The 19,274-nt window shown below is 40.9% G+C and overlaps 1 protein-coding gene across 1 annotated transcript in view; it reads left to right on the top strand.

Annotated features, from left to right (window-relative positions):
* UBE2R2 (ubiquitin conjugating enzyme E2 R2) overlaps positions 1 to 19,274 on the top strand; it is a 109,755-nt gene that overhangs the window by 80,244 nt on the left and 10,237 nt on the right. The window contains exon 3 of the mRNA XM_003800281.2: positions 9,138 to 9,235. Coding sequence (XP_003800329.1) covers positions 9,138 to 9,235 — 98 coding nt within the window. The remainder of the gene's footprint in view (positions 1 to 9,137; positions 9,236 to 19,274) is intronic.

The raw sequence follows: 19,274 nt of genomic DNA, 5'->3' as shown, positions 1-19,274 counted from the left end.
CTCCTGGGCTTAGGCGATTCTCTTGCCTCAGCCTCCCAAGTAGCTGGGACTACAGGCACCTGCCACAATGCCCGGCTATTTTTTTTTTTTGTAGTTTGGCCGGGGCTGGATTTGAACCCACCACCCTGGGTATAGGGGGCTGTTGCCCTACCCATTAGGCTACAGATGCCGCCCAAGACTCTGTCTTAAAAAAGAAACAGGTGAACGATTCAGTGACATATAAAATACTGCACAATTATTCTACACTATCTAGTTGCAAAGCATTTCCATTGCTCTTGCTTAAAATACTGTGCCTATTTAGGTAGTTTCTCCCTATTCTCACGTCCCCTCAATCTCTGGCAACCATCTGTCTGCTTTTTGTCTTTATAGATTTATATGGATAATTAATTAATCCAAATCAAATCATACATGTGACCTTTTATGTCTGGCTTCTTTCAGAAGACTATTTCAAAGATGCATCCACTTTGTAGCATGTATTGATACTTTGCTTGTTATGGCTGAATACTCTTCTATGGTATAGATATGTCATAATTTTTTTTCTTTTTTCTGAGACAGAGCCTCACTTTGTTGCCCTCGGTAGAGTGCTGTGACGTCACAGCTCATAGCAACCTAAAACTCTTGGGCTCAAGCAATATGGGTGGCTATTTTTTGGTTATAGTTGTCATTGTTGTTTGGCAGGCTTGGGTTGGATTCCAACTCTCTAGCTCCAGCAGCAGTTTTTTATTTTCTTTGTAGAGATTCACCATTTATTGAAGAAACTGTTCTTTCTTCATTGAGAGGACTTGAAATCCTAGTCAGAATCAGTTGGTTATAGATATATGAGATTATTTCTGGATTCCTAATTGTATTCATTTGATCTAAATGTCTGTCATTAAGCCAGTGCTACTTGTCTGTTAACTTTGTAGTAAATTTTGAAATTGGGAAGTGTGAGTCTTCTTTGTTCTTTTTCAAAATTATTTTGACTGCCTCCCTTAAATTTCCATTAAATTATAGGGTCACATTTTTGTATTTGAGCAAAAGAGGAAGTTAGAATTTAGATAGGGATTGTATTGAATCTATAGATCAAATTGGAGATTAACACTATCTTACTGTAAGTCTTCACATTTATTTATCTTTTGAAATTTCTTTGAGCAGTGTTTTATAGTTCTCAGTATACAGGTCTTTAACTTCCTTGCTTAGATTTATCCTTTCTGGTATATAGAAATTGATTAAATGTTCATTGCATATCCTATAACTATACTGAATTTGCTTATTAGTTCTAGTACTTTTAGTTTCTTAAGATCATGTCTTCTGTGAATAGAGATGAGATGGTTTTACTTCTCCCAACTCAATTACTTTCCCCCATTTTTTTGGTCTTAATTCCTTTGGGTAGAAACTTCCAAAATGATGTTTAAATAGCAGCCTAGATGCTTCCTTGTCTTTTTTTTTTTTTTTTTTTTTTGAGACGGTTTCAAGCTGTTCCCCCGGGTAGAGTGCCATGGTGCCATCGTGTTATAGCTCACAGCTACCTCCAGCTCTTGGGCTCAAGCCATCCTCTTTTTTTGTTTGTTTGTTTGTTTGTTTGTTTGTTTAATTCAGATAGAGTCTCACTTTATCACCCTGGGTAGAGTGCAATGGTGTCATAGCTCATAGCAACCTCAAACTCTTGGGCTCAAGCGATTCTCTTGTCTCAGCCTTCCTAGTAGCTAGGACTACAGGTGCCTGTCACAACACCCGGCTATGTTGTTGTTGTTGTTGTTGTTTTTTGTTTAGCAGGCCTGGGCTGGGTTCGAACCCACCAGCCCCAGAGCGTGTGGCCAGGAGCTTCAAGTGCTCCTCAGATAATACTTTTGCTTCAATTTTTTCAATTTTAGTAGAGACCAGGTCTCGATTTTTTGCTCAAGCTTATTTTGAACTCATGAGCTCAAGCAATCCACCTATCTGGGCCTCCCAGAGTGCTAGAATTACAGGTGTGAGCCACTGCACCCGGCTCCTTGTCTTCTTTTTGATCTTAGGAGGATAGCTTTCAGTCTTTCACTATTGAATATGATGTTTGTTAGCTTTGAGTTTTTCACAAATGTCCTTTATCATGTTAAGATAGTTCCCTTTTATTCAAAGCATATTAAACTCTGAACCAAGCAACTTACTTATGATTTGGCTGTTCATTACTAGGGTAGATAGAATAATTGTCCCCCCAAATGTCCATATTCTAATCCCTGGAACCTGTGGCTATGTTAGGTTGTATGGCAAAAGGGAATTAAGGTGGCTAATCAGTTGACCTTAAAATAGGGAGATTATTCTGGATTATCTGGCTAGATAATCACCAGGGTCCTTAAAAGTGTAAGAGAGAATTAAAGGAGAAGTCACCTTAGAATAATGTTTTTCAACCTTTTTTTTTTAATCTCAGGGCACACTTGAACCACTTATTGTGCTTTTTTATTTTTCTCTCAAAAATAATTAACGTTCTTTAAAAATTTTCATGGCACATTGATTGAAAATCACTGCCTTAGAAGAATGGCTGAGAAGGCTGGGCAGTGGCTCACACCTGTAATCCCAGAGGCTGAGGTGGGGCGGATCACCTGCGCTCCTGAGGTTGAGACCAGCCTGAGATAGCATGAGACTCATCTCTAAAGATAGGCAGGCATTGTGGCAGGCGCCAGTATCCCAGCTACTTGGGAGGCTGAGGCAAGAGAATTGCTTGAACTCAAGAGTTTGAGGTTGCTGTGAGCTATAACTCGTCAATTCTCTACTGGGGGCAACGAAGTGAGACTCTGTCTCAAAAAAAAAAAAAGAAAGAAGAAGAAGAAGAAAGGCTGAGAGAAATAGAAAAGATTGCTTTAAAGATAGAGAAAGGAAGCCCAGGGAAAAGTTTGCCCTATAGTAGCTTGAAAGGGCAAGGAACGGAACTTTTCTTTCTTTCTTTTTTTTTTTTTTTAAAGAGACAGAGTCTCACTCTGTCACCCTTAGTAGAGTGCTGTAGTGTCATAGCTCACAGCAGCCTCAAACTCTTGGGCTTAAGTGATTCTCTTGCCTCAGCCTCCCAAGTAGCTGGGACTACAGGTACCCGCTACAACACACAGCTATTTTTTTTGTTGCAGTTGTTTCGCTGTTGTTTTAGCTGGCCTGAGCCAGGTTTGAACCCTCCACCATCAGTGTATATGGCTGGTGCCGTAACCACTGTGATATGGGCACCAAGCTAGGAATGGGATTTTTCTTAGAGCCTTAAGCAAAGAATGCAGTGTTGTCAATGTAATGCTTTTGGTCCTTTGAGAGACGTGACAGACTTTGACTTACAGAAATATAAAGTAATAAATTTGTTTTGCTTTATACCACTAAATTTGTGGTAATCTGTTATAATAGCAATAGAAAACAAATACAAGTACCCAGGCACTTTTTTATTCTAGCATTTATGGTGTTGGTTTGTTTCTCCAGAAAGATTCACGTCTAAATTTACATTGGTGGTTAAAATTGTACTTGTATTACAAGGCCTATCTCAATGCTTCCTAAATTGTGAAGACTTTCCTTTTATTTCTACCTTACCTCAAGTGTATTGTCTACCCATATACCTTCTTTTTTCTATGCCTTTTTACCTTACTTTTTTGTTATATTAAATGATAATACAAAGGTTTAGCGTGTTTATTAAAATTGTATTCCTTTAAAAATATTTCTTGTTAAATAAGGATTATTTTCCCCATTGCATGTTTTTGTTAGGCTTATCAAAGATTAAATGATGATATGTGGCTGGGTTCATCAATAGATTCTCTATCCTCTTCCATAGATCTATGTCTCTGTTTTTGTGCTAATACCGTGTTGTCTTGATCACTATAGACTTGTAATATAACCTGAAATCTGGCAACGTGATGCCTCCAGAATTGTTTTTATTTCTAAAAATGGTATTTGCTGGTGGTACCTGTGGCTCAGTTGGTAGGGTGCTGGCCCCATATACCGAGGGTGGTGGGTTCAAACCCAGCCCTGGCTGAACTGCAACAAAAAATAGCCAGGCGTTGTGGTGGGTGTCTGTAGTCCCAGTTACTTGGGAGGCTGAGGCAAGAGAATTGCCTAAGCCCAGGAGCTGGAGGTTGCTGTGAGCTGTGACAAAAGGGCACTCCACCCAGGGTGATATAGTGAGACTCAGCCAAAAAAAAAAAAAATTATTTGCTTTTTGGGTTTTTTTCTGGTTCTATATGAGTCGAAGTACTATTTTTTCAAGATATTTAGAGTATGACATTGGTGCTTTGATGGGGATTGCATTAAATCTATAGATTTCTTTGGGTAGTATGGACATTTTAACAGTGTTGATTCTTCTCAGACATGAGCATGGTATGTTCTTCCATTTGTTGACATCCTCTGCTTTTTCTTTTCTCAAAATTGATTCTCCTTGTATAAAAGATACAAATTTAAGACATGAAACAATAAAAATTATAGAAGAGAGTATGGGGAAAATGCTTGAAGATATTGGCCTGAGAAAAAACTTTATGAGGAAGACCCCGTAGCTATTGCAGTAACACCAAAAATAAACAGCTGGGACTTGATTGCACTAAAAAGCTTTTGCACAGCTAAGAATACCACAAACAAGCAAACAGTCCTCAGAATGGGAAAAGATTTTTGCATGTTATGAATCTGACAAAGGCCTGATAACTAGAATCTACAGAGAACTCAATTTAAACAAAAAGAAAATAATGACTCTTCTGTAAGTGGGCAAATGATTTGAACAGAAACTTCTCAGAGGATGACAGACAAAAGGCTTAACAAACATATGGAAAAATGCTCATTGTCTTTAGTTGTCTGAGAAATGCAAGTCAAAACCACTTTAAGATATCACTTAACCCTATCAAGATTAACCCTACTCACAAAGTCCCAAAACCTGGCATGGATGGGGAGAGTAGGGAAGCCTTCTACACTGCTGTTGGGATTGCAAACTAATATAGCCATTTTGGAGAGAAGTATGGAGAATCCTCAAAGATCTAAATGTAGACCTTCCATTTGACCCTGCAATCCCATTACTAGGTATCTATCCAGAAGAACAAATCATTTTACCACAAAGACATTTGCACTAGAATGTTTGTTGTGGCTCAGTTCATAATTGCCAAGTCGTGAAAGCAACCTAAGTTCCCATCAACCCATGAATGGATCCACAAAATGTGGTATATGTATACCATGCAATATTATGCAGCCATTAAAAAGATGGAGACTTTACAGCTTTTACATTTACCTGGATGGAGTTGAAATACATTCTTCTTAGTAAAGTATCACAAGAATGGAAAGATGAATATCCAATGTACTCCATACTAATATGAAATCAATATACAAACAATTACATGTTCCAAAGAACAATTAAACACTATTATCGTCCACTTTTGGGGTCGAGGGATGTAGGAGGGTAGGAGGAGGGACGGCAGAAGAAGGGAGGGAATAAGGTGGGATTTCACCTATTGTGCACATTGTGAAGGTATATAACATGCCCCCTGGGGGAGGAACTCTCCCACAAATGGAACTTTACCCTGGAAGTGAGAACAGTGTAACCTAAATATTGTACCCTCATATTAATTAGAATAAAGTCTAAAATAAAAAAAAGAATATCTTAAAAAATATTTCTTAGTAATTATTATCTTGTTAATGGTTATTTACATAAATATACATTTACATGCACATATTTGTGTGTGTCTAAATTTGTGTTATATATGTAAGATTTTTACATTTTATTTAGTTGTACTCCAGGTTTTGTTTATTTTTTTGCAATGAAGTCTCACTATGTTGCCTTCTGTAGAGTGCGTGGCATCACAGCTCACAGCAACCTCCAACTCTTGGGCTCTGATTCTCTTGTCTCAGCCTCCCAAGTAGCTGGGACTACAGGCACCCACAACACCGGCTATTTTTTTATTGCAGTTGTTTAGCTGGCTTGGACTGGGTTGGGACCTGCCAGCTTTGGTGTATGTGGCTGTTGCCACTGTACTACGGGTGCCAAGCCTTCCTCCAGGTTTTTTGAAACTATTAACTCTTACCTTCTGTTTTAGACTCAATTTCAAGAGATAAGTTACTGTTTTACTTACCTTGTCTTTGCTGTTCAATAGCATTCACATTGCATATGATTGGCAATCTTACGTGTTTGAATTAATATATGTGTGTGTATATTGTTTTTCTGGTTTTTTGAGACAGAGTCTCAGTCTGTCACCCTGGGTTGAGTGCTGTGGCATCAAAGCTCACAGCAACCTCAAACTCTTGGGCTCAAATGATCCTCTTGTCCCAATCTCCCAAGTAGCTGGGATTATAGGTGCTCGCCACAATGCCTGGCTATTTTTAAGAGATGGAGTTCTCACTCTTGTTCAGGTTGGTCTTGAACTCCTGAGCTTAGGTGATCCACCCACCTCTGCCTCCCAGAGTACTAGGATTACAGGCAAGAGCCACCTCACTCAGCCCTTAATCTAAGTGTATTTGTGAATCAGGTTCATTAAGTTCATGAAGCAGGCTTGGCACCTGTGGCTTAAGTGGCTAAGGTGCCAGCCACATACACCTAAGGTGGTGGGTTCGAATCCAGGCCTACCAAACGACGACGGCTACAACCAAAAAATAGCCAGGCGTTGTGGCGGGCGCCTATGGCCCCAGCTACTTGGGAGGCTGAGGCAGGAGACTCGCTTGAGCCCAGGGGTTAGAGGTTGCTATGAGCTATGATGCCACGGTATGCTACCCAGGGGGACAGCTTGAGGCTCTGTCTCAAAAAAAAAAAAAAAAATAGTTCATGAAGCAAAATGTAATAACCACAGTGACGAGTTAATCTGACTGTATACTTTAGGCCAGTGGTTCTCAACCTTCATAATGCTATGACCCTTTAATACAGTACCTCACGTTGTGGTGACCCCCAACCATAAAACTATTGTCATTGCTACTTCATAACTGTAATTTATGAACTGTTATGAATCGTAATATAAATATCTGATATGCAGGATGTATTTAGGCAACCCCTCTGAAAGGGTTGTTCGACCACCAATGGGGTTACAACCCACAGGTTGAGAACTGCTGCTTTAGGCTGACACAGTGGCTCACGCCTATAATCCTAGCACTTTGGAAGGCCAAGGCAGGTAGATTACTTGAGATAACTGTATACTTTAGGAAGTTATAGTTAAGTTGTTGTGAGACATATTTTTGGTTTATGTAAGACATAGTTGTGATACTTGTGATTGATATTAAAGGTAATTGTAGCATCTCTCTGGGCAGATTCTTTTTTTTTTTTTTGAGTTGAAGTCTCAAGCTGTTGTCCTGGGTAGAGTACCATGGTGTCATAGCTCATAGCAACTTCCAACTCTTAGGCTCAAGCGATCCTCTTGCCTCAGTTTTTCTATTTTTAGTAGAGATGGGGTCTTGCTTTTGCTCAGGCTGGTCTCAAACCCATGAACTATATGCACTCTTTGGCCTCCTAGAGTGCTAGGATTACAGGAATGAGCCACCGTGCCCAGCCTCTTTGGGCAGATTTTAAGCAAGGTCAGATTTTATCCTTTTTATGTACTTTAGGTACAGATGTATCTGAAAACAAAGATAAATTTGGCTGGTTCTCAAGATTCTCTTGAATCTTAATTTATCATACTTGTCAAATTCTTTTTTACATACGTTTATTTTAGAAAGATTGTACTATAGGGACATTGTTTCTTTACTCAGTAAGAAAAATATCTTGGAGATTTGTTAAAATGAATATTTATAGTATTAAGAAATGTTGGCCAGGTGTGGCACACACCCATAATCCTAGCGTTACTTGAGGATCACTTGAGTTCGGGAGTTTGAGACTAGCCTCAGCAACAGCGAAACCCCATGTCTAGGAAAAATGAGCCTCATGGCTCACACCGATAGTCTCAGCTACTTGGGTGACTGAGGCAGGAGGGTTGTTTGCCTCCATGAGTTTGAGGCTTCTGTGAGCTAGGTTGAGACCGTGGCACTCTAGCCTGGGCAACAGAACAAAGAATCTGTCTCAAAAAAAAAAAAATTATTACTGGGCGGTGCCTATGGCTCAGTGAGTAGGGTGCTGGCCCTATATACCGAGGGTGGTGGGTTCGAACCTGGGCCCGGCCAAACTGCAACAACAAAAACAGTAGCTGGGTGTTGTGGCCAGCGCCTATAGTCCTAGCTATTGGGAGGCTGAGGCAAGAGAATTGCCTAAACCCAAAAGCTGGAGGTTGCTGTAGAATGCCACAGCATTCTACCAAGGGTGATAAAGTGAGACTCTGTCTCTTAAAAAGAAAAAATTCAAAAATAAAAACAAATTAAGCTATTTAAAATTATAAAAACTAAAAGAATTTATCACTGGCTATAAGAAAAGTCAAGATCATTCCAAAGAAAAATGAAACTTGATGGAAATCTGGATCTACACAAAGGAACAAAGAAAACTGGAAATGGTGTCTAATTGGAAGAATAAAACAGCTTTATTCTCATCACTTAAAATTCTTTAAAGGATATATAATATGTAGAAGTGGGCTGGGCATGGTGGCTGGCACCTGTAATCTTAGCACTTTAGGAGGTCAATGCCAGGAGAATGCTTGAGCTTAGTAGTTGGAGACCAGCCTGAGCAAGGGCAAGACCCTGTCTCTACTAAAAATAGAAAAACTAGCCAGGAGTAGTGCACAGACTTGTAGTCCCAGCTACTCAGAAGACTGAGGCACAAGGATTGCTCAAGCCCAAGAGTTTTGAGTTTGCTATAAGCTATGATGATGCTATGGCACTCTACCCAGGGTGACAGAGTGTGACAGTGTGACTCAGTCTCAAATACACACACACACACACACACACACATATATATATATATATATATATATTTTTTTTTTTTTTTGGGGGTGAGGAAGTTGGGCCAAAACCACCTACCTAATCAGTAAAATAAACACTGTCTGGGTGGTAGGCACACTTATAACCCTAACTGAAGCATAACAAAATTAATAGATGTAACCAAAAACATTTATACCCTTCTAATATTTTGAAATAAATTAATTAAAATATTATAAAAAGAAAAAATTAATTCTTAACTTTGATTTTGACCATGAAGAAAAAGTAGGATTGTTTTTTTCCCCCAAGGAAAAGATATGATTTCAAAGAATGAAGGGAACTTCAAGAGAATTGATGTCCTCTTTTCTATATTGTTTTTTGAGTATTTACTGAATATGATGTTTTTTGTCTCATAGAATGGAGATGTTTGCATTTCAATTCTTCATCCACCTGTAGATGACCCACAGAGTGGAGAACTGCCCTCTGAAAGGTGGAATCCTACTCAAAATGTGAGGTAAGGTGTAACATAAGGAAAAATCTTGATTCGGGGATGAATCTTAGAGTTTCCTTATTTTCTTTGCCCCTAGTAAACTAAGATTACATATTGTGTTTTAAACTATACATAAGAATCCTTGCAATGTTTGGTTTTGTCTTTAGCTAGAGCTTTAAGAAGTATGAAGACATCATTCTGAAGAGTTGTATTTACTGAGTAGTGAAGTATATGATTCTCATTTCCCTATGTTCTTGTTGGAAGAAAGTTTCAAGTCTGAATTTTTCTTTTTCTTTTTCTTTTCGAGACAGAGCCTCAAGCTATCCCCCTGGGTAGAGTGCTGTGGCATCACAGCTCACAGCAACCTCCAACTCCTGGGCTCAAGCCAGAGTCTCCTGCCTCTGCCTCCCAAGTAGCTGGGACCATAGGCGCCTGCCACAATGCCTGGCTATTTTTTTTTGGTTGCAGCCATCATTGTTGTTTGGTGGGCTCGGGCTAGATTCAAACCCACCACCTTAGGTGTATGTGGCTGGTGCCTTAGCCACTTGAGCCACAGGTGCCAAGCCAAGTCTGAATTTTTCTTTCTTTTTTGGACACAGTCTCACTTTCTTGCCTCCTTTAGAGTACTGTGGCATCATAGCTCACAGTAACCTCAAACTCTTGGGCTCAAGTGATTCTCTTACCTTAGCCTCTCAAGTATAGTGGGACTATAGGTGCCCTCCATAATGCCCAGACAGGGGTCTCACTTTTGCTCAGGCTGGTCTTGAACCCATGAGCTCAGGTGATCTACCTGTCTCCTGTCTCTGCCTCTCACAGTGCTGGGATCATGCTTGGCCCCATAAGTCTGAATTTTTCTTCTGGTAATTGTCTTAAGTTTCAGTCTGCTTCTTTGGATCCCATACTTTCTGTGTTGATTGGTTGCTTCCTTTTTTTTTTTTTTTGAGACAGAGCCTCAAGCTGTCGCCCTGGGTAGAGTGCGATAGCCATCACAGCTCACAGCAACCTTCAATTCCTGGGCTCAAGCGATGCTCCTGCCTCCACTTCCCAAGTAGCTGGGACTATAGAAGCCTGCCACAACACCCGACTATTTTTTGGTTGCAGCCGTCATTGTGGTTTGGTGGTTCCAGGCTGGATTTGAACCAGCCAGCTCAGGTGTATGTGGTTGGCGCCTTAGCTGCTTGAGCCACAGGCGCCAAGCCTGTTGGTTGCTTCCTTATGTTAGGATTATTATCTTGCAGAAAAATTTTAGTTTTTACAAACTTAAAATTGACTTTTTTTTTTTTAAGATAGTGTTTTGTTGTCACTGAGGCAGAGTGCAAGTAGGGTCCATCATAGTTCAGCGCAACCTCAGATTCCTGGGCTCAGCCTCTTGAGTTGCTGGGACTATAGACATGTGCTATCACAACTGGCTAATTTTTATTCTGGTTTTTTTTTTGGAGACAGAGTCTCACTTGGTCACCTTGCATAGAATGCTGTGATATCATAGTTCATAGCTACCTCATACTCTTAGGCTTAAGTGATTCTCTTGCCTCAGCCTCTGAATTAGCTGGTACTACAGGTGCTGGCCAGAACATCTGGCTATTGTTGTTGTAGTTGTAATTGTCATTGTTGTTTGGCAGGCCCGGGCTGGGTTTGAACCTGCCAGCCCTGATATACATGGCCAGTGCCCTACCTGCTGAGCTATAGGTGCTGAGCCTTTTTCTGGTTTTAGTAGAGACAGGGTCTCAGAGTTGCTTAGACTGGTCCAACTCCTGGATTTAAGTGATCCTCCCTTTTTGGCCTCCCAGAGCACTAGGATTACAGGTGTGAGTCACTCTGCCCAGCCTTAAAATTGAGTTTTTAAAAACTTAAAGAGTTTTCTTTATTTGCTTATTTTTCTTTGTTTTATATGTGTGTGTATGTTTCTTCTGATGACTTAGAAAACTACATACTTTCTGTGATTTCCTTTATTCATCTATTGACTGGTAATGCTGATTTATTTAGGGAAATAGATAATTGTTTGGGCTCGTTCCCCCATAGCACAGTGGTTATGGCGCCAGCCACATACACCGAGGCTGTTAGGTTCGAACCCAGCCCTGGCCAGCTAAACAACAATGACGACAGCCTCAACAAAAAATAACCAGGTGTTATGGTGGGTGCCTGTAGTCCCAGCTACTTGGGAGGCTGAGGCAAGAGCTTGCTTAAGCCCAAGAGTTTGAGGTTTTTGTGAGCTGTGATGCCATGGCACTCTACCGAGGGCAATACAATGAGACTCTGTCTCAAAAAAAATTTTGTTTGTTTAGATTAGTAGTCTGTAAGTGGGGGGAATGGTCAGTATCCCATAAAAGAATTGTTAAAATCTGTTTATACTGTTGCATGCTATAAAGTAAAAAAATAGTGTTTTGATTACATTTGAATTTCCATTTTACTACCTTTACTGAGTATATTCTAATACTGTATTTAATTTTTTTGTGCTTGGTAACCTTATACTACTTATCCTATAATACATTAAGCACAAAGACTAAGAGATCTGGTAAATGCTGTGCATGTATATACTCCTGGCACTCTGGGATTCCTTGAGCTCAGGAGCTTGAGACCACCCTGAGCCCATCTCTGCTAAAAATGGAGAAATTACCCAGGTATTGTTGTAGGCACCTATAGTTCTGAGTTCCCTATACTTGGGAGACTGGGGCAGGATTGCTTGAACCCAGGAGTTTAAGGCTACTATGAGGCAACAGAGTGAGACTCTCTCCCTCTCTCCCTCTACCCCTCCAAAAAAGGACTAAGAAATCTTTATTTTTGACAATGGAATAATTGGTGGATACAGTGTGTGTTGCTTCAGTGGTATATGTGCTGGAGGCCTTGACTTCATGACAGTGCAATATGTAGATGTAGCAAAATTGTGCTTATGCCTCATGAATTATATTCAGATAAAAAAATAAATGGTATAAATTTTTTTCCAGGGAAACGAAACTAAATTCTTGTAATTTTTGCTGAGTTATTTGACAAACATTATGTAGTGATCTGTTCACAATATTTTTATTATTATTTTTTTAAGTCAACCATTCTTTTTCTTTAGTTGACTTTTTTTTGGCTGGGGCTGGGTTTGAACCCACCTCCGTTAGCATATGGGGCCGGTGCCTTACTCCTTTGAGCCGTAGGCGCCACCCTGTTCTCAGTATTTTTGAAAAACCAACTTTGTTGAGATAATTCACATGGCACACATTTGAAATCTATAATTCAGTGGATTTTTATTTGTAATTTTGTAATTACTACATACTCTTATGGAGTTGTACAACCATTATGATGCTCAATTTTAGAACATTTTCATTACCCTACCAAAAGAAACTCTCATGTACCATTCAGCAGTTTTTTTCTTTTTCTTTCTTTCTTTTTTTTTTTTTGGAGATAATAGTCTTATTTTGTCGCCCTCGGTAGAGTGCTATGGCATCATAGCTCCCAGCAACCTCAAACTCTTGGGTTCAAGTGATTCTCTTGCCTCAGCCTCCTGAGTACCTGGGACTGCCTGCCACAACACCTGGCTGTTTTTTAGAGATTAGGTCTCACTCTGGCTCTGGCTCAGGCTGGTTTCCAACCTGGGAGCTTAGGCAATCTACCCACGTTGGCCTCCCAGAGTGCTAGGATTACAGGTATGAACCACCTCATCACACCTGGCTTGCACTTTTCATTTTTGTTCTTTCTTTTTTGTTATTTAAGTCTTTTTTTTTTTTCTTCTTACTTTTAGAGACAGAGTCTCACTTTATCGCTCTCGGTAGAGTACTGTGGCATCACAGCTCACAGCAACCTCCAACTCCTGGGCTTAGACAATTCTCCTGCCTCAGCCTCCCGAGCAGCTGGGACTACAGGTGTCTGCCACAACACCCAGCTATTTTTTTGTTGCAGTTTGGCCAGGGCCAGGTTTGAACCCACGACCCTTGGTATATGGGGCTGGCAACCTACCCACTGAGCCACACGTGCAGCCCTCTTTTCTGTTGTTTCATTGTTTGGGATTCATTGAGGGTACAGAGAATTAGATTACACTGATAGTATTTGTTAGGTAAAGTCCTTCTTGTAGTTACGTCCTGCCCCCAAGAGGTGTGCCGTACACCATAACCCCCCCATCCACCTCCCTTCTTGCCTTTCCCCACTCCAAATTCCCCTACTCCCCACCTTGTGTTAGATCATCTACTGCCTTCATATTAGAGTTGAGTACATTGGATTCTTCTCCATTCATTTGATACTTTACTGAGAAGAATGTGTTCCAACTCAATCCAGGTTAATTGGATGTAAAGTCTCCATCTTTTTTAATGACTGAATAGTACTCCGTGGTATACACATGCCACAGCTTGTTAATCCATTCCTGGGTTGGTGGGCATTTAGGTTGTTTCCACATCTTGGCTATTATAAATGGAGCTGTGATAGACAGTTTAGTGCACATGTCCTTATGATGAAATGATTTTCTTCTTCTGAGTAGATGCCTAGTAATGGGATTGCAGGATCAAATGGGAGCTCTAATTTGAGTTCTTTGAGGATTCACCATACTTCCTTCCAAAACGGTTGTATTAGTATACAGTCCCACCAGCAATGTAAAAGTGTTCCCTTCTCTCCACATCCATGCTACATCTCCACTTCTGTAGCTTTGAGACTTTGTGATGTGGGTCATTCTTACTGGGGTTAGGTGATATCTCTGGGGGTTTTGATTTGGATTTCTCTGATGATCAAGGATGATGAGCATTTTTTCAAATGTTTGTTAGTCATTCTTCTGTCTTCATTATAGATAGTTCTGTTCACATCTCTTGCCCCATGGTAGATGGGATTGTTTATTTTTTTGTGATGAAACCCTAAGGGCTCGGTGCCTGAAGCTCAGCGCCTAGGGTGCCAGCCACATACGTTGGGGCTGATGGGTTCAAACCTGGCCTGGGCCTGCCAAACGACAATGACACTACAATAACAACAACAAAAAATAGCCGTGGCTCGGCATCTGTAGCACAGTGGTTATAGTGCCAGCCACATGCACCGAGGGTGGCGGGTTCGAACCCAATCCGGGCCAACTAAACAACAATGACAACTGCAACAAAAAAAATAGCCGGACATTCTGGCAGGCTCCTGTAGTCCCAGCTACTTGGGAGGCTGAGGCAAGAGACTTGCTTAAACCCAAGAGTTTGAGGTTGCTGTGAGCTGTGACGCCATGGCACTCTATCGAGGGCGACATAGTGAGACTCTGTCTCCCAAAAAATAAATAAATAAAAGTAAATAAATACATAAAAAAGGAGGGCCAAGCAAGATGGCTCATGCCTGTAATCTGATCACTCTGGGAGGCCGAGGCAGGTGGATTGCCTGAGTTTGAGAACAGCCTAAGTTTAAGCTAGACCTGGTCTGTAAAAAATGGCAGGCATCGTGGTCGATGCCTGTAGTCCTAGCTACTTGGGAGGCTAAGACAAGAGAATTGCTTGAGCCCAAGAGTTTGAGGTTGCTGTGAGTTGAGACACCATGGCACTCGACCAAGGGTGACAGAGTGAGACTTTATCTCAAAAAAATAAAGAAACAATTATGTGAGAATCTAGTATAAAAAGTAAGATGTAAAAGAAATGCTAAAAACAATATTTAGATAAATATAAATACAGTAATATATTTTACTGGGACCTCAAAGAACATGTTAAGTATGATACTGAGCTTTCAAAAATAACCTAAAATTAGGGTTCATTGGCTATAATGTAAGGTTAATTTAATCAAATCTGTTAATATTAAAAATGGGAAAACAATATAATGTAGATAGAATGTAATCAAATTTAAATTCTTTTGATTGAGCTGGCTCGGCGCCTGTGGCTCAAGCAGCTAAGGCGCCAGCCACATACACCTAAGGTGGTGGGTTGGAATCCAGCCCGGGCCCGCCAAACAGCAATAATGGCTGCAACCAAAAAATAGGCGGGCACTGTCGCAGGTGCCTGTGGTCCCAGCTACTTGGGAGGCTGAGGCAGGAGACTCGCTTGAGCCCAGGAGTTGGAGGTTGCTGTGAGCAGTGAAGCCATGGCACTCTACCCAGGGGCTCAGCTTGAGGCTCTGTCTTAAATAAATAAATAAATAAATAAAAATAAATAGATTGAGCCCATAAAAGAGAAGCCATGTATAAAATCTCAGAACTGCTTTAATGCTATTCAGAGAAATAATGGAAAATAATACAATATTCCTCAATCATTTTTATTCATAAGACTATGCCAGACTTAATATCAGACTTGAGAAATCTGGAGCACGATAAAGCAAACTCCTGGCTACACACATGATGTTGCTTAATATGTCAACAGACCAATTCATGATTCAGGAAAAGGCAAAAGAAATGAAGTTTAGGATTTTATTAGTGAGTCCACAAATCAACAATGCATTGATAAATGCCTAAACCCAAGCTGTAGAACACAAAGTACTTCATCAAATGAATGAAAAATTGAGTTGGGAAACTGAACATTAATTTAAAAAAACAATAGGGGACAGGAGACACATCATCCAAACATACACCGTTAAAATATTTGTGGTTTGCTTGGCTGTAATTTTCAAAGTAGTTAATTGAGGACAAAGTGTTATGCAGAAATGATAGTTTTAGTTTACTGCCGCTTGTTTTAAGTGGCCTTGATATTTAAAACTATTCCTACTACCATTTCTTTCCCTTGGCCACATTTTCCTGGCATCTCATCTTCCTGCATGCTGGTTTATTTGTTTCTCCCTGCCATATCACCTCATGGTATGAGTTATTTAAGAATGTAAGGAGCAAACTAGTAGATTTGTCACATTTAATATAATGCACTGACTGACTTGACTTCCTAAGTAAACTGAAGTGAAGTTTTAACTGCCTACTATCCAATGTCTCTACTAAAAATAAAAACTGGCTCGGCTTCTGTAGCACAGTGGTGACAGTGCCGGCCACATGCATCGAGGCTGGTGGGTTTGATGGACCAGGCCAGCTAAACAACAGTGACAGCTGCAACAAAAAAACAGCCTGGTGTTGTGATGGGTGCCTATAGTCCCAGATACTCAGGAGGCTGAGGGAAGAGAAGTACTTGAGCCCAAGAGTAGGAGGTTGCTGTGAGCTTGACGCCAGGGTACTCTACCGAGGGCAACATAGTAAGATTCTGTCTCCAAAAAATAAATAAATAAGAAAAAAATAAAAACAGAAAAACTATCCAGGCATTGTGGTACACACCTGTAGTCCCAGCTAGCTTAAGAGTTTGAGGTTGCTGTGAATTATGACACCAGGGCCCACTACCCAGAACATCAGAGTGAGATTCTGTCTCAAAAAAAAGAAAAAAATTTTTTAGGGGAACACAGTGCGACCTCTGGAGAAAAACTGAATCCACAAATAAGTTTCAGAAAATATTTCAAAAAATGAAACAAAAAGAGATAAAACCAAAGGTGGAAGGGATAAGAAGTACATTGGGCAGCTGAACGTTTCCACTGCAACAATTAACACAGCAGAGGAATAGAATACCTATCCTCAAGGAAAGAAGGTTTGTTTTGTTTTGTTTTTTTGGAGATAGTCTCACTATACCACTCTTGGTAGAGTGCTGTGGTGTCACAGCTCACAGCAACCTCAAACTCTTGGGCTTAACTGATTCTCTTGCCTCAGTCTCCCAAGTAGCTGGGACCAGAAGTGCCTGCCACAGCGCCCAACTATTTGTTGTTGTTGTTGTAGTTTTCATTGTAGCTTAGCTGGCCAGGGTCGGGCTTGAACCCACCAGCCTTAGTGCATGTGGCTGGCACTGTAACCACTGTGCTAAGGGCACTGAGCCAGAAAAAAAGTGTTGTTTTTTTTTGAGATAGAGTCTCACTATGTTACCCTTGATAGAGTGCCATGGTGTCACAGTTTACAGCAATCTCAAACTCTTGTGCTTAAGCGATTCTCTTGCCCCAGCCTCCCAAGTAGGTGGGACTACAGTCGCCCACCACAACGCCTGGCTATTTTTTTGTCACAGTTACCATTGTTGTCTAACTGGCCCGGGCCGGTTTGAACCCGCCAGCCTGGGTGTATGTGGTCGGCATCCTATCCATTGAGCTATGGGCACAGCTTTTCCTTTTTATTTTAAATGTATAAATATTTGTTTATTCTCATTAACTTGGATTTATTTATTTATTATTTCAGGTTAATGTGAGGGTATAAACAACGAGGTCACAATATTTGAATTTGTTAGATCGATCTTCCTTGTGGTTGTGACCCACACCAAAAGGGATGCCATATACCCCTACATTGTGCCCATTAAGTGGGAGCACCCCGACACCCACTTTCCCTGCCTCCTTCATTCCCCCTCCCTCCAAAATGGATTGAATTGAGTTTTTCTCCTATGTGGGCATTAATTGGATCATCTGCTGCCTTTATATTAACATTGAATACATTATATACTTGCTTTTCCATTCTTTTTTGTTTTTGGTTTTTTTTTTTGAGACAGTCTTACCATGTCACCCTCTGTCAAGTGCTGTGGCATCACAGCTCACAGCAACCTCAAACTCTTGGGCTAAAGCAATTCTCTTGCCTCGGCCTCCCAAGTAGTTGGGACTATAGGTGCCCATCACAATGCCCAGCTATTTTTTGTTGCAGTTGTCATTATTGTTTAGCTGGCCTGGGCCAAGTTTAAACCCACCAGCCTCAGTACATGTGGCTGGTGCCCTAACCACTGTCCTATGTATGGCATTGAGCTTGCTTTTCCATTCTTGTGATTCTTTACTGAGAAGAATGTGTTTCAAAGGCCCAGCATGGAGGCTCAGACGCCTGTATTCCTAGCATACTGGGAGGCCAAGGAGAGTGGATTGCCTGAGCTTATACGTTTGAGACCTGCCTGAGCAAGAGCGAGACTCTGTCTCTAAAAACAGCTGCACTTTGTGGCAGGTGCCTTTAGTCTCAGCTACGTGGGAGGCTGAGAAAATTGTTTGAGCCCAACAGTTTGAGCTTGTTCTGAGCTGTGACACAACTGCACTCTACCAAGGGTAACCAAGTAAGACTCTGTCTCCAAAAAAAAGAAAGAAAGAAAAAGAATGTGTTTCAACTCCATCCAGATTAATACTAAAGATACAAAGTCACTATCTTTTTATAGCTGAATAGTATTCCATGGTATATATATACCACAGCTTGTTGATCCATTCCTGAGTTGATGGGCATTTAGGTTATTTCCACATCTTGGCAATTATAAATTGAGCTGCAGTAAACAATCTAGTGCAAATGTCTTTTATAAAAGGATTTTTTTCTCTTGGTTTTATGTAATTTTTTTTCTCATTTTTTTTTGAGATAGAGTCCCACTTGATCACTCTTGGTAGAGTGCTATGGCATCTTAGTTCACAGCAACCTCAAACTCTTGGGTTCAAGTGATCCTCTTGTCCCTGCCTCCCAAGTAGCTGGGACTACAGGTGCCTGCCATTGCGCCCAGCTATTTTTTAGAGATGGGTCTCACTCTGGCTCAGGCTGGTCTCGAATCTGTGAGCTTGGCCACTTGCCTCGGCCTTCCAAGTGCTAGGATTACAGGCGTGAGCCACTGTACCTGGCTTTAATTCTTTTTCTTCTTCTCTTTTTTTTGAGACGGAGTCTCACTATGTCACCCTCAGTAGACTGCCATCACGTCACAGCAACCTCTAATTCTTGGGTTTAAGTGATTCTCCTGCCTTAGCCTCCCAAGTAGCTAGAACTACAGGCACCCACCACAACACCTGCCTGTTTTTGTTGTTGTTGCAGTTGTCACTGTTCAGCAGGCTCGGATGGGGTTTTAGATGCCCCCTGCCTCCATGTATGTAGCTGGCCCCCTAACCACTGAGCTATGGGCACTGAGCCTAATATTTTTTTCTTAATAACTAGAAATCAGGATAGTCCTAGTTTTTGCTGCAGTGATAAACTTCCTAGGTAACTATGGTATGTTAAATTTTTAAAAATGACAACATTAGGTTTTATTAGTAGTGTAACCAAGGATAATGCCTATCTCAGTAGGTTCTTGGAAAAGTTAAATGAATAATGCTTGTAAAAGCACTAAAATAGGCTCGGCGCCTGTGGCTCAAGCGGCTAAGGCGCCAGCCACATACACCTAAGGTGGCGGGTTCGAATCCCCAGCCCAGGCCC

Source organism: Otolemur garnettii, unplaced genomic scaffold (genome assembly GCF_000181295.1).
Source record: "Otolemur garnettii isolate 467f Iridium unplaced genomic scaffold, OtoGar3 scaffold00172, whole genome shotgun sequence".
NCBI lineage: Eukaryota > Metazoa > Chordata > Mammalia > Primates > Galagidae > Otolemur > Otolemur garnettii.
This window is presented reverse-complemented; position numbering and strand designations above follow the sequence as displayed.